This window comes from Phyllobates terribilis, unplaced genomic scaffold, assembly GCF_046119375.1.
Source record: "Phyllobates terribilis strain yellow unplaced genomic scaffold, ASM4611937v1 Scaffold_1__5_contigs__length_1240528914, whole genome shotgun sequence".
NCBI classification, from domain to species: Eukaryota; Metazoa; Chordata; class Amphibia; order Anura; family Dendrobatidae; genus Phyllobates; species Phyllobates terribilis.
Window position 1 is genome coordinate 21621833 of NW_027362761.1, and position 23637 is coordinate 21645469.

At 43.8% G+C, this 23637-nt stretch overlaps 1 protein-coding gene across 1 annotated transcript in view; it reads right to left on the bottom strand.

Moving 5' to 3' along the window:
• JAK3 (Janus kinase 3) overlaps positions 1-23637 on the bottom strand; it is a 792993-nt gene that overhangs the window by 413796 nt on the left and 355560 nt on the right. The window contains exons 13-14 of the mRNA XM_073658556.1: positions 21783-21867; positions 20979-21112 (exon numbers count right to left, since the gene is read on the bottom strand). Of these exons, the coding sequence (XP_073514657.1) occupies positions 20979-21112; positions 21783-21867 (219 nt within the window). The remainder of the gene's footprint in view (positions 1-20978; positions 21113-21782; positions 21868-23637) is intronic.

The following is a 23637-nucleotide window of genomic DNA, read 5'->3' on the forward strand; positions in this document are numbered from 1 at the left end:
AAAAAAATGCAATTCCACGATCAGTTTTTGCTAAAACTGACCTAGCAATATCATTCCCCAGGTCAGTATGAGTATGCACATGGCAAACATGCATAGTTGTTTTTTTTTTTTTTAATTAAGTGGTGAAAAAAGATTCGTAAATTTGTAAACAAAAATAAAAAATTATTTTGGCTTTGTCGCAGTTTTCTGAGATCCTTAACGTTTTTCATTTTCGGGCTGTGTGAGGTTTATTTTGATCACCTCTTTTTGCATCTTATTGCAATGTTGCAGTAGCCAAAAAACCCGTAATTTTTCGCATTTTGATTTTTTTCTCTTGCTACGCCATTTACTGATTGGATTAACTGACTTTATATTTTGATAGATCAGACTTTTACGATTGCAGCGATACCAATATGTGTATTTTTTAATTCTTTTTAAATTGTTTTATTTTCAGTGGGGAAAAAGTAGGTTGATTTGAATTTTTTTTTTTTTTTTTATATTTTTAAAAACTGTATTTAATAGTCTCCTTAGGGAACTTGAAGCTATGATCGTCTGATCAGTGTATCAGCTATGCTATGTATAGCTAAAATCACAACCTCCTATGAACATCAGCCACAGGCTGGCTTTCACAGGAGGATCATAATGACAGGTCATCATCCGCAGACCCCCATCTGTCATGACAACTCATCAGCGCCCTGCAAAAGCATCATTGGGGTGGCGATGGAAGCGTGGAACGACATGCTCCCTGTTGGCGCATGTTAAATGCCGCTGTCAGAACTCCGTTCCACCCGAGACTGTTAAAGGCACATGATGGATTATTCAATCAGTTGTCATGGGCGGGAAAAAATGCGGGTTCGTCGTGAGAGCCTGCATCAAAGACAGGGACACGACATGTGAAGTAAATGTACGTCATATGTCGCAAAGGGGTTAATTAATAGTTAATTAGAAAGTGTCAGGGTGGGTTTACATATTGCATCTGCACAATGTTTCGTTGTAGCAGTTTTCCAAAATTACACCAAAATTTAATTGTGTTTTGTAAAATTGCATCAATTTTGGAGAACAGTGATAAAATATGGACCACAGCACAATTGAGGTAACCTACCTTGATGATTATACAAGAAACTTCTTTTATATCATTCCCAAATGAAGTAAAGTGATGGATTCATCAACAGCACAGTATTTTGTGCTAGTTTATAAATGTATTTGATTTTGTTTATTCTAAACATTATATGTATAGTATATGTACATATGTATGTATATGTACAGTTGAAACTAGAAGTTTACATACACTGTATAAAAAGATGAACGAGGCACCTTTAGGTATATTGAAATTGCACCCATGGATGAGCCATACTTGTGCAAGTCCACAACTCTCTTCCTGGTATCTTGGCTGATTTCTTTAGACTTTCCCATGATGCTACACAAAGAAGCAGTGTGTTTCAGGTGCGCATTAAAATACATCCGCAGATGTGTCTCTAACTCAGATGTTGCCAAAAAAACTTCCAAACACATGACATCACCATATAGGCAGTCCAGAATTGTTTAAAGGTATAGTAATCTTAGTGTATGTAAACTTTTAACTTTGCAGTAAGTAATAAAAATGTCTTAAAATATTCTCTCTCATTATTCTGGCATTTGGCAAATATTAAAAATTATGGTAATCCTAATTGACCTAAAATAGGAAAGGTTTATTCTGATTTCATGTCAGATATTGAGAAAAAATGAATATGTGTCTTTTTTTATAGTGTATGTAAACTCCTGGTTTCAACTGTATATATACTATATGTATACATAATAACACATATACATATGTACATATACTGTATATGTACCTATATGTACAGATATATGTATATAGATACCGCATTTTTCAGACTATTAGTCTAATGTTGGAGGAAAATGGGGGGTGCATCTTATGGTTGAATGTATATATATACTGTGGCTGTGGGGGGAGTGGCAGAGGAGTGGGGCACAGGAGGCAGGAGCCGCCTGTTGCAGCTTACACTGTACACCCATGGGCGTGGGGAGCAGTGAATATTCATTCTCCTTAATAGCACGAACACTGTACGGGCACCGCGGCTCCTGCTCCGCTTCGGCGGTCACGTGTGCCCGCTATTAAAGACCATGAATATTCACTACAACCCACTCCCATGAGTGTGAGGAGTAGTGAATATTCATGGTCTTTAATAGCGGGCAAACGAGATCGCCCGCCGAGCCGCAGAAGGAGCCACACTGCGGGTACAGTGTGTGTGCTATTAAGGAGAGTGAAGTCACTGCTTCCCGCGTCCATAGTCCTGGAGTGGGGAGCAGTGACTATTCGGGCAGACAATCACACAGTGTGAGGGCGCATGGCAGTGATGCGTATGGTAGCAGAGCAGGACGCAGTGCTGGAGCAGAGGGAAGGAAGGTGAGTATAATTGTTTATTGTTTTGTGTGCAGCATAATGGAGATGGAGGTGCCATTTATGCCAGGATGGGGGGGTGCCAAGCATACCAGGAAGAGGCATGAGGGGTGTCATGCATACCAGGAAGAGAGATGAGGGGGGCCATGCATAACAGGAAGAGCAATGAGGGGGTCCATGCATACAAGGATGAGGGAGGCAATGCATACCAGGAAGAGGGATGAGGAGTGCCATGCATACCAGAAAGAAGGATGAGGGGTGCCATGCATACTAGGAAGACGGATGATGGGGGCCATGCATACCAGGATGAGGGATAAAGGGTGCCATGCATACCAGGAAGAGGGATGAAGGGTGCCATGTATACCAGGAAGAGGGATGAGGGAGTCATGCATACCAGGAAGAGGGATGGGGGGGGCCATGCATACCAGGAATTGGGATGGGGGGCCATGCATACCAGGAAGAGGGATGAGGGCTGCCATGCATACTAGGATGATGGGTACCATGTATACCAGGATGAGGGGGCCATGTATACCAGGATGAGGGGTGCCATGCATACCAGGATGAAGATGGGGGCCACGTATAACAGGAAGGAGGGGGCCATATATACCAGGATGAGGGATATTAACAGAATTGGGGGACAGACCCCCTCCCCCTTAACAGTGCATCATGACCACATTTTTTGCTTACATTTTTTTTCTATTTTCCTCCTCTAAAACCTAGGTGCGTCTTATGGTCCAGTGCGCTATATAGTCCAAAAAATACGGTACATTGATTTTTTTAAGACTTATTTATCAATAAAATTGCTGAAATTAAATTGGATTCATTAGCTTACTGTGTTGTTCCATGTGCACTGTCTATAAGCTATTCTTATTATCTGATATATTTACGTAGTAATCTTTTGATGATCCTGTTACACTGATTGCAAAGAGCTTCATGGGTTTTATTTATTATTATTTATTTTCAAAAGTAAAGTACATCACAATACTACAAGTATGTAAAACTTGACTTTCTCACTAAAGAGATTTCATAGAATTTTACTCTACTATCAGGATTAAGTGTGATTATTAGGCTGAAGTCATAAGATTGTATAAAAAATCACTCCGACTTTCACCCCCGAGAGTTGTCAGACTGAAATTTGTATGTTGTGTGTGTAATGCGAGTGCAATCCAAGTATGCGATTTTTTTCCCCACATGCATGGCGTATGCCATCCATATGCAATGTGTTTTTAACATCATCTTTTATATACTGTAAATACTCTATGTAAATTAAAGCTAGTTTAAAAAAATAATAAAGCATTCTGACATTAAGATATAGAAAGATATTATATAGATAGATAGACAGATATCCTGCACATAATATCACAAGCCCTTATATATACTAAGCTTGCACCCTTTAGTGCCTTTTATGTGGCATTAAAGGGTGTTTAACTTTTTTTAAGTTAATAAATAATTTAAAAAAGCGACAATGGGTCCCCCCTATTTTTGATAACCAGAATAGGTAAAGCACACAGCTGCAGGCTGATATTATCAGGCTGGGGAGGTCTCTGGTTATTGGGCCCTACCCAGCCAAAAAACACCAGCCTGCAGCCGCCTCAGAGGAGGCGCATGACTTTAATTGAGCCAATCCTGATGCTTTGCCCGGTTCTTCCCGATTGCCCTGGTGCGGTGGCAATCCGGGTAATAGTAGTTGGGCTTGATGTCACCTGAGATTTGTCTAAAATCAAAGCTGGCAGCAAGCCCTGGGGTTAGTAATGGAGAGGTCTCTATCAGACTACCCCATTACTAACCCAGTAATGAAAAAATAAACACACATAAAAATACTTTATTTGAAAAACACTCCTCGACACTTTCCCTGGTTCCCCATTTTATTAAAAAAAAAGCCATGCAGGTCCGACATAGTCCTTGATGTTCCCACGACAATCCCTGAATCCAACGTCCAAAGGCTATGGAGCCTTGTTCAGAGAACGAAGCTCCATAAGCTGTAGCAGCAGCCACTCTGGGTCCTGCAGCACTTTGCCAAACCCAGCGGCTCTGAACAGTGGTGACGTCAGTAACTACATCGCTCATCAGAGTCGCAGAGTCTCATAGATGGCAGCGTGACTCGACAACTCTCATGAGCGATGTAGTTACTGACGTCGCCGCTGTTCAGAGCCGCTGAGTCTCGCGGAATAGCGAAGCCCAGCAGATCTGAACAGCGGTGAAATCAGTACCCGGCGACTTTGAATATTAGTAACGTTACTTACCACTCTTCACAATCGCCGGAGCAGGATTCGGGAACGTTGAACTACGTCGGATCTGGGAACATTTTTTGGAATAAATTGATGAACGAGGGAGAGTGTATTGTTTTTTTTTTCTGTGTGACAAATCACAGCTGACATCAACCCCAACTATCATTACCGAGCAAAGCGGCAGAATTGGCGCATCTAATGTGATGCGCCACTTTTGGGGCGGCTCCGCGCTTGTATTTTTAGGCTGGGAAGGGCCCAAGACCCATGCGCCTTCCCAGACTGATAATATCAGTCCACAGCTGTCTGCTTTACCTTTCCTGGTTATCAAAAATAGAGGATCCCAGGTAATTTTTTTAAATTATTGATTTATTGTTTTGGTTTAACAAAGCTAAACACTCTTTGGTGCCACATGAAAGGCACTAAAGGGTACAAGTTTATTATATGTAGGGTGGCTTGTGAAGTTACATATCTACAGAACATCTCATCTATCTATCCTAAGGGTTCTGGCTGTGAATTTACTGTACTTTGCTGATGAAATTTCATGGTTCCTTTTAGATGTGAGTGTAAAAATCAGATGGGACCCTTCAAATATGAGGGACCTGGAACAGTTTGCAAAAGAACAGTGGCCCAAAATTCCAGTTGAGAGGTGTAAGAAGCTTGTTGATCATTAAAGGAAGTGATTGATTGAAGTTATTTATTCCAAAGGATGTGCAACAAAATATTAAGTTGAGGGAGCCAACAATTTTGTCCTGCCCATTTTGGGGTTTTTATGTGAAATTATCTCCAATTTGTCTTTTTTGCTCTGTTTTTTTTTGCTGTTCCAATATACACAAAGGAAATAAACATGTGTATAACAAAACATGTGTAATTGCAATCATTTTCTGGGAGAAATACTTCATTTTCTGGAACAATTTCAAAGGTACCAACAACTTCGACATTGACTGTATATAATATATATACAGTGCATTGTGAAAGTATTTGGCCCCCTTGAACTTTTCTACCTTTTGCCACATTTCTGGCTTCAAACATAAAGATATAAAATTCTATTTTTTTTGGGAAGAATCAACAACAAGTGGGACACAATCATGAAGTGGAACGAAATTTATTGGATATTTTAAACTTTTTTAACAAATTAAAAACTGAAAAGTGGGGTGTGCAATATTATTCGGCCCCCTTGAGTTTATACTTTGTAGCGCCACCTTTTGCAGCGATTACAGCTGCAAGTTCCTTGGGGTATGTCTCTATCAGTTTTGCACATCGAGAGGCTGAAATTTTTGCTTATTCTTCCTTGAAAAACAGCTCGAGCTCATTGAGGTTGGATGGAGGGCATTTGTGAACAGCAGTTTTCAGTTATTTCCACAGATTCTTGATTGGATTCAGGTCTGGACTTTGACTTGGCCATTCTAACACCTGGATACGTTTATTTTTGAACCATTCCATTTTAGATTTTGTTTTATATTTGAAATCATTGTCTTGTTGGAAGATAAATCTCCGTCCCAGTCTCAGGTCTTTTGGAGGCTCCAACAGGTTTTCTTCCAAAATGCTCCTGTATTTGGCTCCGTTCATCTTCCCATCAATTTTAACCATCTTCCCTGTCCCTGCTGAAGAAAAGCAGGCCCAAACCATGATGCTGCCACCACCATGTTTTACAGTGGGGATGGTGTTTTGAGGGTGATGAGCTGTGTTGCTTTTACGCCAAACATATCGTTTTGCATTGTGGCCAAAAAGTTCGATTTTGGTTTCATCTGACCAGAGCACCTTATTCCACATGTTTGGTGTGTCTCCCAGGTGGCTTCAAACTTCAAGCAAGACTTTTTAAGGATATCTTTGAGAAATGGCTTTCTTCTTGCCACTCTTCCATAAAGGCCAGATTTGTGCAGTGTACGACTGATTGTTGTCCTATGGACAGACTCTTCCACCTCAGCTGTAGATCTCTGCAGTTCATCCAGAGCGATCATGGGCCTTTTGGCTACATCTCTGATCAGTCTTCTCCTTGTTCGAGATGAAAGTTTAGAGGGACGGCCGGGTCTTGGTAGATCTGCAGTGGTCTGATACTCCTTCCATTTCAATATGATCGCTTGCACAGTGCTCCTTGACATGTTTAAAACTTGGGAAATCTTTGCCTTTAAACTTCGCCACAACAGTATCACGGACCTGCCTGGTGTGTTCCTTGGTCTTCATGATGCTCTCTGCACTTGAAACAGAACCCTGAGACTATCACAGAGCAGGTGCATTTATATGGAGACTTGATTACACACAGGTGGATTCTATTTATTATTACCAGTAATTTAGGACAATATTGGATCATTCATAGATCCTCACTGAACTTCTGGAGTGATTTTGCTGCACTGAAAGTAAAGGGGTTGAATAATATTGCACACCCCACTTTTCAGTTTTTAATTTGTTTAATTTGATAAAAAAAGTTTAAAATATCCAATAAATTTCGTTCCACTTCACGATTCTGTCCCACTTGTTGTTGATTCTTCCCCAAAAAAATAGAATTTTATATCTTTATGTTTGAAGCCAGAAATGTGGCAAAAGGTAGAAAAGTTCAAGGGGGCTAAATACTTTCACAATGCACTGTATATATATATATATATATATATATATATATATATATATATATATATATATATATATATATATATATATTATTGTTACTGTGAAGTTAAGCAAGCTGATGCAAAAGTTTCAGCACTCATGGAGATTTGTGTGCTCAGATAACTTTGAACAAGGTTTCAGACCTTAATTAGCCTGTTAGGGTTATGGCTTGTTCACTGTCATCATTAGGAAAGGCTAGTTGATGCAAATTTCCCAACTTTTTAAAACCAAGCTTCCTCTAACCTTGTGCCAAAAAACACAGCCATGGGTTATTTTAAGCAGCTGTCTAGCACTCTGAAAATGAAAATGGTAGAGGCCCACAAAGCAGGAGAAGGCTATAAGAAGATAGCAAAGCATTTTCCAGTTGCCCCTTCCTCAGTTCAACATGTAATTAAGATATGGCATTTAACAGGAACAGTGGAGGTCAAGATAAGGTCTGAAAGACCAAGCAAAATTTCAGTGACAGCTGCTCGTAGGATTGCTAGAGAGGCAAATCAGAACCCCCGCTTGACTGCAAAAGACCTTCAGAAGGATTTAGCAGACTCTGGAGTTGTAGTACATTGTTCTACTGTTCAGAGATACCTGCACAAATATGGCCTTAATGGAAGAGTCATCAGAAAAAAACTCTCCTGAGTCCTCACCATAAAATTCAGCATCAGAAGTATGCAAAAGAACATCTAAACAAGCCAGATGCAGTTTGGAAACAAGTCCTGTGGACCAATGAGGTTAAAATAGAACTCTTTGGCCACAATGATCAAAGGTACAGTACAGACCAAAACTTTGGACACACCTTCTTATTTAAAGATTTTTCTGTATTTTCATGACTATGAAAATTGTACATTCACACTAGAGATGAGCGTTGTTCGACTCGAACTGTTCGCCAATCTCAAATTCGAGCTGTTTTGGGCGGTGTTCGAGCCGCTCGGCGAACACGAACGATTTGAGAAAAATTCGGCTGTTCGAGGTTATGTTCGATAACTGTTCGTGCACCAAAATCATAACTGGATTTTTTCTCAGTAATGATGAAAATTAATGTTAATACGCAGTTTGAGTGTACAGCGGGGTGGGGGGAGGGGCAGGGGATGGATCTCTGCAGGAATAATGAAGATCTCCATTTTTTTTTCTCTTTCCCACATTTACAGTGGGGAGGTGCAATCTGTCAGCCTATCAGCAGCGCACACACGGAGCGAAGTGCTTTTTTTCACACAAGCAAGGGCATGTGTCATTGGCAGTGTATGTCACATGTTCTTGCCCTATAAGACCAAGCGATTTTCCCCGTCGCCACCATTTTCTCACTGCTGCAGCTGCATGTTAGACGGCACCGCTGTTGCTGTGTGCGCTATACCTTGTTAATTTCAAGCCAATTTTCGCACAAATCTACAGATAGCTTGGGAGTAGGGAATAGTTGTGATTGCAGTCCTTTTAAGGACTAGGTTACAGCATTTCCTACGACTTTTATCAGGCAGGTCTGTGCTCTTAAATAGATAGATTGTGGGAGTAAAGACTAATTGTAATTGCAGTCCTTTTCAGGACTAGGTTACATCAGTTCCTATCAGTTTTTGCCAGGCAGGTCTGTGCCAGTGCTGTGCAAGTTTTTTTCACAGCATTTGGCTGAATCTAGCAAAGCTAATCCTTTTTGGCCTATTGCAGAGTGTGTTAGTCAGTGGAGTAGCCTATCTGTGTTGCAAGATATACCACCTGTGTATAGAATACCAATTTTTTTACTGCACCTAGTGAAGTAAAATCTTTTGGGCATAGCATCATTCTATTAGTCCATCTATACTGACCTCCATCAGGTTGCAAATTGAATATAATGTTTTTCTACATCTAGCTCTGAAAAAATATTTGGGCTTCTAGCAGTGTGTGGGACTTGTTCTATTAGTCCATTTATACTGACCTCCATCAGGTTGCAAACTGAATATAATTTTTTCTGCATCTAGCTCTGAAAAAATATTTGGCCTTCTAGCAGTGTGTGGGACTTGTTCTATTAGTCCATCTATACTGACCTCCATCACGCTGCAAATTCAAAATAATTTTTTGTCTGCATCTAGCTCTGAAAAAATATTTGGCCTTCTAGCAGTGTGTGGGACTTTCTCTATTAGTCCATCTATACTGACCTCCATCAGGTTGCAAATTAAAAATAATTTTTATCTGCATCTACCTCTGAAAAAATATTTGGGCTTCTAGCTGTGTGTGGGACTTGTTCTATTAGTCCATCTATACTGACCTCCATCAGGTTGCAAACTGAATATAATTTTTTTCTGCATCTAGCTCTGAAAAAATATTTGGCCTTCTAGCAGTGTGTGGGACTTTCTCTATTAGTTCATCTATACTGACCTCCATCAGGTTGCAAATTAAAAATAATTTATATCTGCATCTAGCTCTGAAAAAATATTTGGCCTTCTAGCAGTGTGTGGGACTTTCTCTATTAGTCCATCTATACTGACCTCCATCAGGTTGCAAATTAAAAATAATTTATGTCTGCATCTAGCTCTGAAAAAATATTTGGCCTTCTAGCAGTGTGTGGGACTTTCTCTATTAGTCCATCTATACTGATCTCCATCAGGTTGCAAATTAAAAATAATTTTTTGTCTGCATCTAGCTCTGAAAAAATATTTGGCCTTCTAGCAGTGTGTGGGACTTTCTCTATTAGTCCATCTATACTGACCTCCATCAGGTTGCAAATTAAAAATAATTTTTTGTCTGCATCTAGCTCTGAAAAAATATTTAGCCTTCTAGCAGTGTGTGGGACTTTCTCTATTAGTCCATCTATACTGACGTCCATCAGGTTGCAAACTGAATATATTTTTTTTCTGCATCTACCTCTGAAAAAATATTTGGGCTTCTAGCTGTGTGTAGGACTTGTTCTATTAGTCCATCTATACTGACCTCCATCAGGTTGCAAACTGAATACAATTTTTTTCTGCATCTACCTCTGAAAAAATATTTGGGCTTCTAGCTGTGTGTGGGACTTGTTCTATTAGTCCATCTATACTGACCTCCATCAGGTTGCAAATTGAACATAATTTTTTTCTGCATCTAACCCAGCCAATAGTTTTGGCCTAATACCACAGTTTGGCCACTCAGCTCTGCTCTGTTCCCATCCATTGTTTTTTTGTGCAAACAACTCCAGAGTTGTGAATTAGTTAACCACCAAAATGAGTGGAAAAAGGCCTGCTGCTGGTGGAAATGGGAATAGGCGTGTTGGGAAGGGGAAAAAAGGTTGTGTCCGTGGGGTAGGTGTTAAAGCAACAGTAACATCTGCAGAAGAAAGACCATCTTCCAGCCAAACTAAAATGTCTACTTCTTTTAGCGGACAATGTGATAAGATCCCTTTCTTACGGCCACGCCAATCGCTACAAATTCCAGATGAGGCACAAAAACAGCAGGTGCTTCAACGGATATCAAGTGCTCCTTTAAGTGGGCTCTCCTCCACATCAACTTCAGCATCACAAATACTCCAGTCCTCAAAGGTGTCACCCCAATCGCACTTGCTTCCTCACAGCTCCCAAATCTCCAGCTGCGCGTCTGAGTATGAGGTAGAACAGATGGTTGAGTCTGCAGAGCTGTTTACTCATACTATAGCCTGGGAATCAGAGGTCGACTCTAGCGCTTCTGTGAATCCAGACGAGGAAATGATCGGCACTGATGCCCAGAATCTTTATGAGTCGGATCCAGGACCAGACGCAGAAGGTTCTGACCATAATGTAGACCCTCATTCCCAAACTGTAACTCCTGTTGGTGGAGACAATGAGGAAGACGATGATGAGACTCAAATACCTGATTGAAGCGACAACTTTAGTTTTTTGTCAGGGCAGGAACAGGTTGGCTCTGAGGACGATGGGTGTGATAACGCACAGGGTGATGATGATGAGGTTGGAGATCCCACTTACTGTCAACCCACAGTCAGCCAAGAGATGAGGTCAGCAGAGGAGGTGGAGGAAGATGCTAGTGACGACGAGGTCAGGTTGCGCCTTCCTGGACAGAGACGTAGTACTGGAAGCACGTCAACAACTGCATCCTCAAACACAACTCTGCCTCTCACCACAAGTCGTGGTGGCTCTTCAGGTCGCATGGGTGCTAAGCCTTGCATAGCTTGGGCATTTTTTCAGATCGATAAAGATGACCCAACTCGTGTTATCTGTAACATTTGTCAGCAAAAGCTAAGTAGAGGCCAAAAAATACATAGTTTGAGTACTTCATGCATGAACCGGCACATGGACATGAAGCATAAGTTGCAGTGGGAAGCTCAGTGTGCTACAATGCGGCCTAGCCGGCCGGGCCGACCACCGTCTGCCATATCTTGTGCATCCGTGGCCTCTTCATCCTCTGTGACTGGGGGGACAGCAGTCACACCTGTTTTGGGGAGCAGACCTGCCACCTCTTTACCCGCAACAGCCAGCGTGATTGGCGGGTCATCATTTTCTTTGGATGTGGTAACACCAGCTGGTGTTGAGCGCTGTCCGACATCGATAGCACCACCTTTGGATCAAGGCAACCTAACATGTCCGCCTGCATCTTCCTCACAGACCGGCAGTTTGCCGGGGACACCCTTATCAACCCCGTCTAAGCACAATAGCCAGCCCTCGGTCCCTCAGATGTGGACAAGTAAAAGACCATTTCCTCCTAGCCATGAGAAAGCTAAGAGGTTGAATTTCACCATCTGCAAGCTCTTGCTACAGAAATGCTGCCTTTCCGCCTGGTGGACACAGAGGATTTTCGAGACCTTATGTCCGTCGCAGTGCCCCAGTACCAGATGCCCAGTCGGCACTACTTCTCAAAGAAAGGTGTGACTGCGCTCCACCAGCATGTCGCACACAACATCACCGCTTCTTTGAGAAACTCTGTGTGTGACAGGGTGCATTTCACCACAGACACTTGGACGAGTAGGCATGGACAGGGGCGTTACATGTCGCTGACTGGGCACTGGGTAACTATGGTGACAGCAGGACAAGGGGCTGCTGTCCAAGTCTTGCCGTCCCCACGAGTTGTGCGCCAATCCTCTTTATGTCAAAGTTCCTCCACTGCTTCTGCCTCCTCAACCTCCTCTCGGTCTTCCACCTGCACCCAAAGCCTGTCTGGTCATGCCACAAGCTTTCTAACTGCGCAGAAGGGATCCTGCACACCTCCTTACTATGCTGGCAGTAGGGCTCAACGTCATCAGGCGGTTTTTACTTTGAAATGTCTGGGAAATGTGAGTCACACAGCTGAGGAGTTGTGGTCAGCTCTGGAGAACCAATTTCATGAATGGTTGTCTCCACTGGACCTGAAACCAGGGAAGGCCGTGTGCGACAATGCTGCAAACCTGGGTGCGGCCCTTTGCCGGGGCAATGTCACACACGTGCCTTGTATGGCTCACGTGTTGAACCTGGTTGTCCAGCAATTTTTAGCCCACTATCCCAGACTAGATGGCCTTCTGCAGAGGGCACGGTCGCTGTGTGCTCACTTCCGCCGTTCGCATCCCGCAGCTCAGCGACTTACATCTCTACAGAAGTCGTTGGGCCTGCCACTTCACCGGCTAAAATGCGATGTGCCTACCCGGTGGAATTCAACTCTGCACATGTTGCAGCGACTGTGGCAGCACCGACAAGCCCTGGTGCAATACGTTCTGACGTATAGCCTGGGCCAACGAGATCCAGAGGTGGGGCAAATCACGCTGGAGGAGTGGTCTCAGATCAGGGACCTATGCACCCTTCTGCACAGTTTTGAAATGGCGACGAAGATGTTTAGTGCTGACGATGCCATTATCAGCATGACTATTCCGGTGATTTACATGCTGGAGCACATGTTAAACAGAATTCGGAGTCAGGTGGTGGCACAAGAGGAGGTGGAGGAAGTAGAGGAGGAGGAGTTGTATGCGGAAGGGCTAACATCTGCAAGGTCCAGACGGTCGGCAGCACCAAGGCGGCAGGCATGTGAGGGTGGGGGAGATGGTTTTACCAGGGCGCATGGTAGCAGCCAAACTAGTGAGGAAGGTGCAGGAGCCCAGGAAGAAGTGGAGGACGAACTGATGGAAGACTCATCAGATGAGGGAGACCTTGATCACATTTCTGTTGTGCGAGGTTGGGGGGAGAGGACAGAGGAAGGAAGCATGATTGTTACCTCGCCACCAACACAACAGGGACTTGGTGCTCCTGGATGCGCAACACACATGAGTGCCTTCTTGCTGCACTACCTGCAACATGACCCTCGAATTGTGAGAATTAGAAATAATCCTGACTACTGGGTTGCCACACTGTTAGATCCCCGGTACAAAAGTAAATTTGCAGAAATTATTCCTGCCATAGAAAGGGATGCACGCATGCAGGAGTATCAGCAGAGACTGTTGCAGAATCTTACATGTGCTTTTCCACAAAACACCAGTGGTGCACGTAGTGAATCTCACAGTTCCAACTTGCCAACCGTGGGACCGTCAAGTGTTCAGCACTCAAACCGTAACAGAACCACAGTATCTGCTGGTAACATCAATTTTGCGGAATCATTTCACCACTTTTTTAGCCCATCCTTTGCAAGGCCACAGGAGACAAGAAGTCTGACACATAGTCAACGCCTAGAGATGATGGTACAGGAGTATCTCCAAGTAAACATTGAAGCCATGACTGTGTCACTGGACCCTTGCTCTTTTTGGGCTTCCAATCTGGATAAATGGCCGGAGCTAGCCACTTACGCCTTGGAGATCTTGTCATGCCCCGCAGCCAGCGTTCTGTCTGAACGTGTGTTCAGCGCTGCTGGTGGTGTGCTGACAGATAAGCGCACGCGGCTCTCCACTGATAATGTAGACAGACTCACGTTCATAAAGATGAACAAATCATGGATCCGAAACGACTTTTCTACCCCTGTGTCATCCTGGGGAGAGTAAAAGCTTGATGATTGATTAAAATCACCCTACCAACCGTTTTAAGCTTTCAAATTACTAATCATGTTTATCTGTATCTTGGCTGGAAAATAATTTGGGCTTTGTAGCAGTGTGCAGCACTGATTCTATTAGGCCATCTATAATAAGCTCCACCAGATTTAAAATTACTAATCATGTTTATCTGTATCTTGACTGGAAAATAATTTGGGCTTTGTAGCAGTGTGCAGCACTGAACCTATTAGGCCATCTATACTAAGCTCCACCAGATTTAAAATTAATAATAATTTTTAGCTGCATCTAGCCCGGAAAATAATTTTGGGGCTCCGAGATGCGCAAGACACATAAGTGCCTTCTTGCTGCACTACCTGCAACATGACCCTCATATTGTCAGAATTCGAAGTAATCATGACTACTGGGTTGCCACACTCTTAGATCCCCCAAACTTTTCGATCAACCTTTTCATTTTAATAAAGACCAAAAAAATGGTCATTTTTGAAATTATAAGCATTAGCAGGTTATTAGAAACTGAAATCAAACAGTTTTCAACTCAAAACTTTATTCTAGGTGATGTTACATTTTCACATAGGACCCCTTGTTCGAAAGGAGCTTCTGAACTCTCTCGTCCATTGAATTTGTCAGGTTTTGGATGGTTTCTGCTTCAATTGTTTTGCATGAGGACAGAATACCCTCCCAGAGCTGTTGCTTAGATGTGAACTGCCTCCCGCCATCATAGACACTCCTTTTGATGATGCTCCAGAGGTTCTGAATGGGGTAGAGGTCAGGGGAGCATGGGGGTCACACCATAAGTTTGTCCCCTTTTATGCCCATATCAGCCAGAGATGCAGATGTTTTATGTGCAGCATGAGATGGTGCATTATCATGCAAAAAAATGATCTTGCTGTGAAATACACGGTTCTTCTTCTTGAACCATGGCAGGGAGTGCTGTTTGAGAAAATCCACATACATTATGGAGTTCATCTTTAGCGCCTTCAGGGATCCTAAAGGGGCCGACAATCTCTCTCCCCATGATTCCAGCCCAAAACATTACTCCACCTCCTCCTTGTTGGCGCTGTAGCCGTGTTTGCGTGGGGTGTCCATCAACCAGCCATCCTCCACTCCATCCATCTGGACCATCGAGCGCTGCACGGCACTCATCCGTGAACAAAACAGTTTTGAAATCAGTCTTCATGTAATGTTTGGCCCACTGGAGCCGTTTCTGCTTGTGTGAAGTGGATAGAGGAGGTCGACAGGATGGCGTATGCACAGCTGCAAACCTCTGAAGGACCCTGCATCTTGTTGTTCGGGGGATGTTGGAGGCACCAGCAGCTTCAAAAACTTGTCTGCTGCTATGACAAGGCTTTTTTGCCGCTGCTCTTTTAACCTGATGTAATTGCCTGTAGGAAAGAGTCCTCAATTTGCCCTTATCAGCACGCACACGTGTGTACTGTGAATCAGCTACATACTTCTTGATTGCCAAGACACTTCATCCTGATCATCGCACAATGTTGATTGTAGTCATGCCTTGACCTAAACACGCCACAATTTGTTGCTTCTCAGCAGCCGACACATCCTTTTTCTTTCCCATTTTGGCAGAAAATGTAGGCTGCTTAATAATGTGAGACAGCCTTCTTAAGTAGTCTTGCCTTTCATTGGACACACCTGCCAAACTAATTAGCACAGGTGTCTGCAATTGCTTACAGTGATATAAAGAGCCCTGACACATATCACCATCAATAAGTTTAACTGACAAACAAACAAATTCTTCCCTTATCACTCCTAAACACTTTTTGCATAATAATTTGGAACACAGTGTACATGTGCTTTTCCACAAAACACCAGTGGTTCATGTAGTGAATCTTACAGTTCTAACTTGCCAACCGTGGTCTGTATGGAGTTGTTCAATAAAGGGCCCAAAATTAAGATAACATAGATGGGAGAGGTCTCTATGAATAGGAATTCCTAAGTATTTGATACCCTGTGAGGGCCAGGCAAAGGGAAAGTTGGACTGGATGGAATCCTATATGGATTTGGGGAGGGAGACATCGAGGGCCTCAGACTTCGCTGCATTGATTTTAAAATTTGACCATGTAACAAAGTGATCTATTTCAGCCATAACAGCATGGATGGATATATGTGATTGAGTGATATATACTAGGACATCATCAGCAAATAGAGAGCACTTGTACTCGGTGCCTCCCACCTCAATCCACCTAATATTGGGGTTATGGCGAATTGATGAGAGCAGGTGCTCCGTCACTAGGATGTATAAGAGAGGGGACAGAGGACATCCCTGCCTTGTCCCATTGGTGATTGTGAAAGGTGATGAAAATGTTCTGATGCACCCCCTGGGCCTTGGGACACCCGGAGCCGGACCCTTTTTGGTGGATGCTGGCGGTTGTAGTCTTCGTGGCGGCGACCCGGTTCCGTGGCTCAGGGTGGTCAAACCAGTGGCGGAACTATTTATGTGGTTTTGATGTTTAAATGTCCGACTACGCCACCCGTGGATTGCGGTCAGAGTGAACCGCCGCTGCAGGGCAGACAGCTGAGGCTGGTGTTGTGGGTGCAGCAGAGCGTAGCATAACTCCCCACGGGAGGAGTATAGCCTCAGGGCAGTGTATGCGGAGGATGGGGGTGATGGTGCAGGGCAGCAGCAGTAACGACACGGAGTCAGTGATGCAGTCCAGGGCCTTTACTCACAGTTCTTATTATCCAGACCACGTCTGCAGGTAACGGCTGCCCACGTCGTACTGTGCTCACCAGGTGAGGGGCTCAGACAACTCCCAGATAACTTTGGAGCGCTTCACAGGACCCCCTTTGTGTGTCCTTTGTCTGGCCTTTCTTACCAACCCTTCTGTCCGGCTGCCTCGGGCCTCCTCTTGGTAAACTTGGCGCCAGTTTCCCTGACCCTATGTGGTGCCTTCCTAGCGGGTGTAGCGAGGGGCTGCGCCACATAATATGTCACAGCCTCCGGTTTCTAGCTGAGGGTCGTTTCCTGCCTCCACTAGTTTCGGGGACCGGTCTCCCCCTTTGGCCTGACCCCTCCACGCAGGTGGATTCGGGCGTGCGGTGGCGACTCGCCCGTCCGCACCCCTGGGATCCCTTCATTCCTCGTTCCTGGAGCCTTCTCCGCTCCTCTTCCTTCCTTCTCCCTCTTCCAGGCCTGGGCCTCTGTTACTAGGCCCGCCTCCGGAGCAGAGCTCATGCAGAGCCCCTGCTCCCTGCCACTTCTGCTCAGACTTCTCTGCACTGAACTAAGATGGTGCCCACCTTTTATACTCCCTTCTCAATGCACCCAGGAACTGCTTCCTCCCTGCTCCTGCATTACAGGGTTCCCCTTCCTCAGTGTTCCCTCCCCCCACTCCAGCCAGGGACAGGGACTGTCGTGCCCATCTCAGAGGCATATTGGTCGCCCTGCCCCACGGCAATGTGGTGTAATGCATGCAGGTGTCGGGTCCTGATCCACACTCCATCCTTACCTGAGAGTGAGATATCACACCTCTGGGTGAGGTGCAATACCTCTGTAGCAACCGAGCCCTCAGGGTGCTACAGTTCCATTTATCTTCAGCCTAGGTGACGTATTGTGATACAGGGCCGTGATTTTGGCTATAAAAGGGTCCCCTAGACCCCTACCCCAAGCTTTTTAAGAGAATCATATATGGCGTGCCAGGAGACTCTATGGAATGCTTTCTCAGCATCCAACGAGAGTATCTAATTACAAATTTTTAACTGCATCTAGCCCAGGAAATACTTTGTGCCTAGTAGCAGTGTCTGCTAGTCAGCGGATTATCCCGGCTGTTAAGCAAGCTACACCACCTGTAGTTTGGACACTTAATTTTTTCAAAGGAAATGCTTCGGGACCACGGGATACTCAGTGAAGAGCATCAGGAGGCACCCCAAGGCATAGGGGCTGGGACTGGCAGTAGGATGCCTTGCGGTGGACAGCCGAGCTCGATCCTTATAAAAGCTTTTTAACTGCAGCAGCTTTAGTGGACGCTACTGGAGCTGGAATTACGCGGCTGCTGGCATGAGACTTGCCCTCCAATAGATCCTTGTAAATGGATTTAAAGTGTATTCATTCAAATTAGAGAGACAATTTAAATTAAAAAGCTTAGAGCTGCCTCCACCACAGGGGGGCTCGCTCGACCCACCAGCGGACAGGCACCAGTATTGGGAGAGGGGGGCTGGCCGTCAGGGTTCACCGCGGCTCTGGCACAAACCCGGCGACACGGAGGTGGCACGGGCAGGAGCGGACTGAACATGTCGGCTTCTCACTTTTTGGATTTTAGAAGGGCATGACATGCCTATATCTGTGTCTCCCCCTCCTTTTACTCCTCCACCTCTTTTCTTTTCGCATGACTATATGTACTTGTCACTTTTCCATGTGTTAGTTGTGTCTTCTGAGCAGTTTGTCAGCTTTTGGACACCTTTGAAGGTGTTTTCTATGTGTTTCTATGTGTTTTTGTTTGCCTGCCATTGGTTTTAACGGTGTTCGAAGGTGTTCGACGAACAGTTCGACGAACAGTTCGGCGAACACACGGGTGTTCGATGAACAGAACCGAACTCGAACACTACGGGGGTGGCTCAACACTAATTCACACTGAAGGCATAAGAACTATGAATTAACACATGTGGAATTATATACCTAACAAAAAAGGGTGAAACAACTAAAAATATGTCTTATATTCTAGGTTCCTCAAAGTAGCCACCTTTTGCTTTGATAACTGCTTTGCACACTCTTGGCATTCTCTTGATGAGCTTCAAGAGGTAGTCACCGGAAATGGTCTTCCAACAATCTTGAAGGAGTTCCCAGAGATGCTTAGCACTTGCTGGCCATTTTGCCTTCACTCTGCGGTCCAGCCCACCCAAACCATCTCGATTGGGTTCAGGTCTGGTGACTGTGGAGGCCAGGTCATCTGGCGTAGCACCCCATCACTCTCCTTCTTGGTCAAATAGCCCTTAAAAAGCCTGGAGGTGTGTTTGTGGTCATTGTCCTGTTGAAAAATAAATGATGGTCCAACTAAACGCAAACAGGATGGAATAGCATGCCGCTGCAAGATGCTGTGGTAGCCATGCTGGTTCAGTATGCCTTCAATTTTGAACAAATCTCCAACAGTGTCACCAGCAAAGCACCCCCACACCATCACACCTCCTCCTCCATGCTTTACGGTGGGAACCAGGCATGTAGAGCCCATCCGTTCACCTTTTCTGCGTCGCACAAAGCCACGGTGGTTGGAACCAACGATCTTAAATTTGGACTCATCAGACCAAAGCACAGATTTCCACTGGTCTAATGTCCATTCCTTGTGTTCTTTAGCACAAACAAGTTTCTTCTGCTTGTTGCCTGTCCTTAGCAGTGGTTTCCTAGCAGCTATTTTACCATGAAGGCCTGCTGCACAAAGTCTCCTCTTAACAGTTGTTGAAGAGATGTGTCTGCTGCTAGAACTCTGTGTGGCATTGACCTGGTCTCTAATCTGAGCTGCTGTTAACCTGCGATTTCTGAGGCTGGTGACTTGGATAAACTTATCCTCAGAAGCAGAGGTGACTCTTGGTCTTCCTTTTCTGAGGCGGTCCTCATGTGAGCCAGTTTCTTTGTAGCGCTTGATGGTTTTTGCAACTACACTTGGGGACACTTTCAAAGTTTTCCCAATTTTTCGCACTGACTGACCATCATTTTTTAAAGTAATGATGGCCACTCGTTTTTCTTTACTTAGCTGCTTTTTTCTTGCCATAATACAAATTCTAACAGTCTATTCAGTAGGACTATCAGCTGTGTATCCACCAGACTTCTGCACAACACAACTGATGGTCCCAACTCCATTTATAAGGCAAGAAATCCCACTTAATAAACCTGACAGGGCACACCTGTGAAGTGAAAACCATTTCCAGTGTCTACCTTTTGAAGCTCATCAAGAGAATGCCAAGAGTGTGCAAAGCAGTCATCAAAGCAAAAGGTGGCTACTTTGAAGAACCTAGAATATAAGACATATTTTCAGTTGTTTCACACTTTTTTGTTAAGTATGTAATTCCACATGTGTTAATTCATAATTTTGATGCCTTCAGTGTGAATGTACAATTTTCATAGTCATGAAAATACAGAAAAATCTTTAAATGAGAAGGTGTGTCCAAACTTTTGGTCTGTACTGTATGTGTGGAGAAAAAAGCACAGAATTTCGGGAAAAAAACATCTCACCAACCATTAAACATGGGGGTGGATCAATCATGATTTGGAGTTGTGTTGCAGGCAATGGCATGGGGAACATTTCACTGGTAGAGGGAAGAATGGATTGAATTAAATTTCAACAAATTCTTGATGCCAACATAACAATATCTGTAAAAAAGCTGAAGTTGAAAAGAGGATGACTTCTACAAATGGATAATGATTCTAAACACACCTCAAAATACAAATACTTCAAAAGGTGCAAGCTGAAGGCTTTACAATGGCCCTCTCAGACCCTTGATCTGAACAACAACACAAATCTGTGGCTAGACTTCAAAATAGTGCATGCAAGATGACCCAGAAATCTCATAGAACTGGCAGAATATTCCAAGGAAGAATGGATGAAAATCCCTCAAACAAGAATTGAAGTGTTTACAAGCTGTGATACTTTCAAAAGGGGGTGCTACTAAGTACTAAACATGCAGGATGCCCAAACTTTTGAATCAGCCCATTTTCCTTTTTGTAATTTTTAAAATGTAAAAGATGAAAATATATATTTTTTTGCCTAAAATACAAAGGAAATGTGTCATCTTTAACTTTAGGCCTTTTAGAGATTATTTAATCTTAAAGTTGCTTAACTGTTCACAATAACAGTAATTTTGACCAGGAGTGCCCAAACTTTTACATGCCACTGTATATACGAGTCGTATATGCATCCACACACAGATTTATTGGTTGTCGCTGTCAGAGCCTTACCATGTAGCAAAGGGCATATGCAAGTTGCTTGACAACTTCTAGCTTCCAGCTGATAGGTATAGGGCCTTTCTGTTGCCTTCGTTTCAGATAAAGATCTAGAGCACCCAGAAAGGCGAATTCCTGAACCATTACAACTGAAAAATAATATATACACAGAAATGGCTGTCATTTTGCATTGCAAAACAGTGGTTTATCAAATTAAAATATTAATATTTTCTAGGACAACTACTGTAAGTTAAAAATATTGTAACTTAACCATAACACTATATTAAAAAAATGCTTTGAAGCCCCAAAAATAACCCTGGCAAAATAAGAGAAAGAATAAAGACAAATTAGCGGATTAAAAATACCTATGAAGCAAGTCACACAGAAAAGTTAGAAAGAGCTGCTGGAAGCTGAGAAATATTTCTATGTATAGGACAAGAGGGCCTATAATGTACCAGAATAATAAAGTGGGATTGTAGGGAGCAGTAGTTGTATTAGCACACAGTTATATTTTGGAAAGGGACAGGTTTCCCTTGAAATGTGTCTGTGGGTGGCCCTGCTTCAGGAAGAGCTAGCGGAAGTGATCTGTGACAACCGTGGAAAAGAGCACTGCCATGCTTACTGGGAAAAAAAGATTCTACTGTGACTATTGGGTAAGAAGAGTGGAGAAGTAAAAGGGAGTCCATGCTGTGACAGGTAACAAAAGACACTGGGGAAAACTTACTAACATACAGCAAAAAACTTTCTCAAATTAAGGCAGAATACCGGTGCATTTCCATTCAACATATAGCAACAGGACAATGTGAACCAAACACTTACTCTGCTTTCCAACACATACGCCATGAAGGAGGACTTGGTGTTTGTGTGAGAGTTGATTCATTAAGCTTGCTGCTTCTAGAAAAGACTAAAAGTAATAAATATAAATTAACAATGTCATCTATTTCCTTTATTTTCTAATATTAACACTGGTATATTAGAAATATGCTAGAAAACAAGTAACAAGAACATGTAATAGTAACTTGGGCACTTTTCCCTCTTAAATTGAAATATTCCATAGCCAAATTTCGTTTTTCATTATTTTCAAAGTGAACTTGTCACAACAAAAATACAGTCCAATCTGCAGACACCAAGTTATAGAGGTGGAGGAGCTGAGCAGATTGATATATCGCTCTGTGAGAAAAGATTCACTAGTATAACCAGTGTTTTCATCATTTACACCTTTGCTCTTTCTTGGATTTTGGGTCCATTGGGTGGTCATATCAGTGACTGACAACTTTCTTTCTATGCACTCTTATACAAAGAAAGTAGTGAGTCTCTGATTTGACCACCCAGTGGACCCAAAATCCGAGAAAGAGCAGAGGGTTAAATGATGAAAACATAGGTCATACTGAACCTTTTTTTCACAAAACTATATATCAATCTGCTCAGCTACCCTTGCTGTATAACATGATGTCTACAGATTGGACTGCATTTTTCTGGTGACAGGTTCCCTTTAAAGGGATTCTCCGAGAAATGTACTAAAATAAAATAAATAATAGACATTTAAATATTAAACAGTTTTCTAAATATATTGTGACACAGTCACTGGTATGATTTATGAGGGGAGGTATGTGTCGCACAGGTTGCTAGCCTGTGTGAACTGAAACCAATGGACTTTCTGCCAGCATGTTATATGCTGGTGGGTTAACTCACTTAAAGGGCGTGGTTTTAGGGGAATGACATAGTGATGGGAGGGACGTCATTCCCCATACCTCCACCTCCGGGTGTGGCTGAGCAATATTTACTTTCTGAGGTGGCCCAGCGAGTTGTCCTACCACAGTTGGTGTGAGAGTGCTGGCAAGATTCCAGGAACTCGTGTACCTGCCACAGAGACTGGTGGATGTCCTGGGTGAGGGCCGCAAGCCAGCCAGAGATGTCCGGCAGCATGGAGGAGCTCATTAAGCACCTGGTGCAGAGCCAGCAGAGCATGCAGTTGCAGCAAAAGTAGCAGCAGCAGTACCAGCAGGAGCACCAAAAGCACCAGCAGGAGCAGCAACAGCAGATACAGTTTCTGGCGGATGCCATCCAAAGCAGAGCAACCGCCCGACCCCCAGGGCCGACTGATGACTCACACGTCAGGAAGGCGGTAAGACGGGCCATGCAGAAGATGACCCCTGGGGATGATGTTGAAGCCTTTCTGACAGTCTTTGGGAGGGTGGCTGATCGGGAGAGACTTCCACCAGAACAGTGGACAGAGGTTCTGACGCCATATTTGTCGGGTGAACTCCAAAAGGCATATTACGACTTGGCACTGCAGGATGGCAAGGAATATGCCAAGCTAAAGACAGAGATCTTAACACGCCTGGGAGTGAATATGGTGGTGAGAGCCCAACGAGTTCACCACTGGGCGTATGCCAGCGACAAACCCCCTCGCTCGCAGATGTTTGACCTACTGCATCTCGTTCAGAAGTGGTTGCAGCCAGAGTCCTCCACTCCGGCCCAGATGGTTGAGCGGGTGGTGATTGATAGATTCGTGCACTCCCTTCCCAGGTCGGTACAGACTTGGGTTGCCCAAGGCGATCCCCAGAATGCAGATGACTTCATCGGCCTGGTAGAGAGGTATCAGGTGGTTGAGAAATCCCTCCGGAAAACGGATATAGTCACTTCTCCGTACTGGGATACCCAAAAGGGGGCG